We start from the raw sequence: 6,240 nt of genomic DNA on the forward strand, positions 1-6,240 counted from the left end.
AACTAAATTAAATTATCCTTTCCAGGCAATAGCAACAATAAGCCCACTGCTAAATGGCACCCTGTCACTTCAAAAGGGCTAGATGAACATGGATATTTGTGAAAGTTATGGTAAGTTCGCACTAAACCTTCAGATACGGTTTTATCTGTTGGTTCAAATCCCAAAATAACTTTTTAGCAATGTACTGACTATAAACACTTTATAGACTTTATTAGATATTGCATTAGATAACTCAAACTAAGAATGAACTGTACATTTAGAGAATGTATGATTTATTAAATGCAATTGTTCATAGTTCATATACCCACTAACTTATGTTAACAAATACTTATTGTAAAGTTAATTATTTATATCAATGGCTGTGATAAATATCGATCCTCTACTTTATTGCAGTATAATGTTTAAAACCTATATCTATGCTGTCTGTCAGAAATTTTCAAGAAGTATCTGTAATCTAGTTTCTTTTTGTCTGAGCCTGACAACCAGGCTCATTGATCAAATATTTTAAACACGCAAGCTACCCTGATAAATGAGAAGGATAATTTGTCATTTTACTGTTCTACACTTACAGCTTTCTAGTAAACTTTGTATTTATTGCTGTCTCATATACAGTGTAACATTTCATTAGAATAGAGCTGAGTGAACACAGCAAACATCAGTGCAGATATCAGCGTTATTTCATCTAAATAACACACAGCAGAGAATTGTGCTGAGAAAGACCATAAAAGAACATAAAGCAGTGAACCTGTTTTCAAGCTTTGGGCAGCCAAATGTTTTGCTGAGCCAAGCAAACTAAGAGTGTTACAAGGCAGTGGTGCATGCAATGCTCTATTGTTTTGATAAAGAACATAAAACAAGATGGGCTAGTGGTGGCAGGTGAATTTGTTTGTCCTAAACATACCTTTGTTAAGGAAAAGGCAAACTATGAATAATAAACAAACACAATGGGCACTACTATTTTATAAAATTCCTTGAGTGATTTCATTTGGGACTGAATTGGAAACAGCATACTAGCATACTAGACTTACTATTTCTGCCATATAAACATAGTTAAATAGTAAGAGTAGTATGCTGCAGGGTTGTTATTGTTAGCTAAACCTATTTAAAATATTTTATAAAATCCATATAAACATTAGTTGAAAAACTTAAAATGTTGCATTGGCAACTAACTGAAATAAAATAAAAAAGCTAATAATAAAAAAAAAACGAATAAAAATGACAATCACATAAAATCATTAAGCTAATTCATAATATTAATAAACACTATAATAGTAAATAATAATACCAAATTAACACTGTGCTGTTCTGAATTCAGCCATTGAATGACTATTCATAGTTTGTGAAATTTTTGTGCTTTAAGATAATAATGAATGAATGGTTGTGTTCAGCCTTTTGACTGGTACTTTATGTATTTAAAAACATCCATTCATCCATCCATTCTCCAAACTGCTTATTGTCTGTAGGGTCACATGTATTTAAAAACAATGCAATATAATCAGTCTTCTTTCTTATCAGGTCCTGGTGACCCTGTGAGAAGTAATGCAAGAGAATTGCCAAAGAAGTTGAAAAACATATGTATTGTTTTTGTACTTGTAATTACAATGTATTTGTATTTGAGGGGCAGCGTAGGAGAAACTTGTCCTTTTGTACCCTCTTCCTGTAAATTGTGGCGTTTGAGTATCTTATAAAAGCCATCCACAGGAGGGCAGTATGCACTTTGGCTTGAATCAGTATTTGCTTGTGAACAGGAATGACCATTTTATGCTGAATATAAAATTAATTGATGATCTTTTACTGAATTGTGACAGGTAACAGAGTATATATGTGACCCTGGAGCACAAAACCAGTCTTAAGTCGCTGGGGTATATTTGTAGCAATAGCCAAAAATATATTGTATGGGTCAAAATTATTGATTTTTCTTGTATGCCAAAAATCATTAGGATATTAAGTAAAGATCATGTTCCATGAAATATAACAAAAAATTGTCAGTCTTAAAGACAAAAATAGCGATTCTGTTATTGACTTTAATTTTATTGCAAATGGACCTTTGTACATACTCCCTTAGAGGTTGTTTGTGCAGTGCCTTCCTGCGGTTTTTTTTTCATGCAAAATACTGACATGATTCAAAATAAATTAATAATGTAAAATGATATCCACTATATATTTTTGGAGATGTCTATGCAGTTATTTTTATTCTTTGTTTAATAAACTTCAAATGTTCAATCACTGGTGCAATCTGTTTCTTTGTACTGTATATTTGTTTTAAATCTAAATGTACTTTCCTTCTAGAAAATCCACAATCATGCTCTACCTGTGCCGACTCAATGTATTTCTATTTGAAATAAGTTAATCATGACTCATTCTGCATATAAATAAAACTGCTCACTAAAGGATGTAAAAATGGCTTTATTACCACAAATATCAAAACTCACAGTGCAAATGACACATGATTTAAATACATGCTTTGTAAACTTTAGGCCTGCCAATTGTTAAAACCTTTATTTTCAGGTTGAACATCCATGGTTACAACATGTAAAAGTTTCATATCGTCCCACTAGAATTGTAATTTTGAAATTTTGGGAATGCTGATGTCAATTTAACTCCTCTTGAAAATCCTCTTGGCCTCGACTCCTTCATAGGAATAGCTCTGTAAGCAAATAAAAAAAACTCAAAATGTTAGAGAACACAAGTTTTGATCTGAGGCTCTGTCTTCATTCGTAATTAACAACAACTCACCTGTACAAGTTCATCACCAATAATCTTCCTGCTTGTTATTAGCACTTTTCCGTTGTCCTTGCGTGTGAAAGACCCCTTAAGCGTATCTCCCTCCATGACCCAGGATCCCTACAATCAGAAGGTCTATGGTCAGACTCACTTTGAACTGAGCAGTGATAGGTCGAGTTCACCGGTAACTGATTGTTTCTTCAGGAGGCTTGTATAGAGGGTGTTATGAAAGTTACATATTCTTGTCTGTCATTCAAATATTCAAATTGTGAACTTCGTAGTTTCCACTCCATTAGAAAAGCACATCGATTAAGCAAATAAACAGCTTGCAACATTCAGTAAATGTGACACGTGACACTGATTTAACACAAAAGAGTTAATGTATAACATCACAATCCCATGTTATTGTTTGCATCACCATTCAGCACTGCTCAACATGCATCTCAACCTTTGCCCTTGATCACTTTCAGAAAACCCCTAAAAAGTGCATAGCAGTACCTCCAAGGTGTATATTAGTATCCAAAGTGTACATATTAGTACTGCCTCAGTGATTTTTTTTGCAGCAATGCCATAGAAAAACCACTCTCGGTCACCCAAAGAACCTTTAAGCTCTTAAAGGAACATGTTTTATTTAGTGTGAAGAACGGTTTATATAATCTAAAGAACATTTTTCCTCTATAAAGAACCTTTTTGTGCAGTAAGAGTTTCCATGGATGTTAAAGGGTCTTTATGGAATCATAAGGAACCTGCAAATAAGGAACCTTTAGGGTATATAAGACTGAAAGCACCTAAAGTCGTTGTGCTTACTGTGAGCTCAGTGCCGTCTGCCAGAGAATAGTCAAAGGTGACGCCCAGAGTAAAGTCAATTTCCAGTGTGCGGAAAGTGCTGACTTCCTTCACGTGGAACTTGTCTCCGGTCTGCTCCAGGGTGATCTTCAGGTTGTCATGAGAAGCTAGTTTCCTTTTAACCATGTTGATGCCTGTTGAAAATATGCAGTGCACGTGCACCTTATAAATAATGATTGACTGAAGCACTGACTGACTGAAATTCAAAGAATCTTGCAGCGTTTGATCTCGGATCCAACAATTCACAGGCGATGCTTAATTTGTCTGTGTCCACTCACCCATTTCTTCCATGAACTTCTCATAGTTCTCATTGCGGTCGACTTTCCAGGTCCCGTTGAAGGTCATGATGACAGACTGCTGTGATTCTGACGGCGACCTAACTTTACCCTGTGCCTGTCTTTTATACCTGTGCGAGTGACAGCACGCTGTCTTATCTAAGTATTATCTTCATGCTGATGTGGCTGAGTAAAGCTCACCGAGTATAAATCTCACCCTACCTCCAGGCTATACATTACACATCCCAGCATGCCTTACGTCTTCATTAATTGTGCAAAAGAGTGGAGGCTTCAAGTCATTCCATGAGAACAAGCGCTCACTTGTATTGTGTGGTCAAATATTCACATGGCAGTAGCGGCTTTGTTGTTCGCACACAAAGTCCTGCTTTTGTTTGAATTGTTTGCTGTTTAAACTGTGTAGGGTGTGTCTGTTCAGTAGTTGTGGTTTATGTAGCAAGAACTGAGTGGTGTATTTAGGCAATGAATTTCAGCAAGCGTAATTTGACATCTATTAAACCTGTTGAGAACTGTGAAAGGCGAAACTCTTCGTGTTTGACATGACTCACCAGCTTACTGAGAATTATTCACTGTCACTGCTTACAATGATTCAAGTATTGAGTGAAAAGAGCTGTGGCATATTTTCTGATAATAAAACATTTAAACTAATAATTTTGGTGTGGAAACAAACATTTGGTGTGGAAGTTTCATCTGGAGACTCCATGACAAGATAAAGAGATATAAAGAGATATGATAATCTCTGATAATGGTTTATTTCATCATTACCTCAGTCTTATAATCTCTCAACAGGCCAATGTAAGAAGACCTTTGAAGACCTTTGGTATCGTCCCATTGAAAGTGAAGATAAGAAAAACTCTAAACTAATCTATGATATTTACGGTTTAAAAAAGTTCACAAAGTTGTGGTCATATGTTTGCCTTGCAGAGTCTGCAAAATAATGAATTATTTTAACAAAATAACAATCTTATTTTATTAAAATTGTTAATAAGACCTAGGCTCTTAGGTTCTCCAAGGCTGCATTTATTCTTTCAAAATACAGTAAAGCGGTATTATTGTGAGGTATTATTACAATTTTAAATAACCTTTTTTTTCTATTTTAATTTATTTAAAGTATAGTAAATATTTAATTAAAGCTGAATTATCAGCAGCCGTTACTCTTATCTTCAGTGTCACGTGATCCTTCAGAAATCATTCTTTTATAATTAAACATTTATTATTATTACTATCAATGTTACAAGCAGTTGTGCTGCTTAATATTATAATGGAAACTATCAAACAGGATGCTTTGATTAACGGAAAGGGGGGAAACAGCATTTATTTAAAATATACTTTATAATATACTAACCCCAACATCAGTGCATATGCACAATTAAATTTTTCTGCATAATAGGCTAATTATGTGGTTTTACAAGTCATGCGCTTTTTTAAAGCCTCTGTGGTTCATAGACTGTAGGTATGATTATCTGCTTTTTCCTGCACAATTCTATGAAACATGAAAGGTTGCCTATTAATCAGGATGAAGTCATGCTTGGTTGCTGTAATCCAATATTCTTGTGATTTGAACTTGAACTCTATCACATCTTCCCATTGACCCTTAGCTTAGACGCAATTTAAAACTGCTTCTATGATGTTTTAATCTTTTTATTACATAATTAGTAGTGTACTTCGCATGGTGTTGTATTTTACTACAGAGGAGTAGTGACTGCTAGCACAGTTTATGTCCGGAAGGTAATGATCAACTACATAATATGTAATATACAAATGAAAGTTGATTTCTCTAATATGGGAAGTGGAAATATTGAAAATATTGGGCTTATAGTGACTTCAAAGTCCAAGGTGAATTATAAAGTTCATTTTGCATTAGTTTTCAGCAACAAAGTAGTTACATATTCATACCACAAGAAGGAGACAGTTGCTCTAATATTAGACTTGAGACAAATTTGGAGAGTGACTCACATTCATGTGTGAGCAGCAGGCTTATTGCTTTAGTATTTGTTAATGTCTGACTGCAAGAAATGCAATAGTTGTCTCTGGTAATGATAATACATTAGTCTGCTCATATTGTTGTAGAGTTTTTGCTTAAGTTTAAGCAGTCAAAATTATGATCCTAGTAAGCATTTTCACAATTTCCAGAAAATAAACACTTTCAGTATATTTAATCAATCTGTACACTCCTGACATTTATATTTTTTGTTAATGTTTCTTTTCATAACACACCATCTATAAAGAGACTGAGCCTGAGGGTCTGTGTCTGACTTTATTAAAAACAATGATTTTAGATTTGACTTGGTTTATATTTTTTTGACAGTATGACTATGTATTAGAAGCAGCAAGACAGACTTATGAATATGTTTAGAGGCATTAAAATGAAATACAC

General features: G+C 34.2%; 2 protein-coding genes across 4 annotated transcripts in view; one reads left to right on the top strand and one right to left on the bottom strand.

Annotated features, from left to right (window-relative positions):
* usp53b (ubiquitin specific peptidase 53b) overlaps positions 1–1,842 on the top strand; it is a 28,630-nt gene extending 26,788 nt beyond the window's left edge. For all 3 annotated transcript variants that reach the window (XM_016520581.1, XM_016520579.1, XM_016520580.1), the window contains 2 exons: positions 26–110; positions 1,516–1,842. In XM_016520581.1, coding sequence (XP_016376067.1) covers positions 26–102 — 77 coding nt within the window. In that variant the 3' untranslated portion in view covers positions 103–110; positions 1,516–1,842. The remainder of the gene's footprint in view (positions 1–25; positions 111–1,515) is intronic.
* Positions 1,843–2,396: 554 nt separating this feature from the next.
* fabp2 (fatty acid binding protein 2, intestinal) lies at positions 2,397–4,075 on the bottom strand. The gene is made up of 4 exons (XM_016520546.1): positions 3,849–4,075; positions 3,532–3,704; positions 2,737–2,844; positions 2,397–2,647 (listed from the first exon to the last, which is right to left on the bottom strand). Exons 1-4 carry the CDS (start codon positions 3,913–3,915, stop codon positions 2,597–2,599), a joined length of 399 nt encoding a protein of 132 aa, XP_016376032.1. The 5' UTR covers positions 3,916–4,075; the 3' UTR covers positions 2,397–2,596.
* Positions 4,076–6,240: the final 2,165 nt, after the last annotated feature.

The sequence above is a fragment of the Sinocyclocheilus rhinocerous genome, unplaced genomic scaffold, assembly GCF_001515625.1.
Source record: "Sinocyclocheilus rhinocerous isolate Xijiao unplaced genomic scaffold, SAMN03320098_v1.1 scaffold2134, whole genome shotgun sequence".
Classification (NCBI taxonomy): Eukaryota; Metazoa; Chordata; class Actinopteri; order Cypriniformes; family Cyprinidae; genus Sinocyclocheilus; species Sinocyclocheilus rhinocerous.

What these genes read in the sequence shown, in the direction of transcription:
- fabp2 (XM_016520546.1), bottom strand. Translation starts at nt 3,915, where the DNA reads ATGACCTTCAACGGGACCTGGAAAGTCGACCGCAATGAGAACTATGAG. An exon ending in GAAGTTCATGGAAGAAATGG is followed by an intron (nt 3,705 to 3,848) that starts GTGAGTGGACAC and finishes TATTTTCAACAG; the next exon opens with GCATCAACATGGTTAAAAGG. An exon ending in TTGGTGATGAACTTGTACAG is followed by an intron (nt 2,648 to 2,736) that starts GTGAGTTGTTGT and finishes ATTTGCTTACAG; the next exon opens with AGCTATTCCTATGAAGGAGT.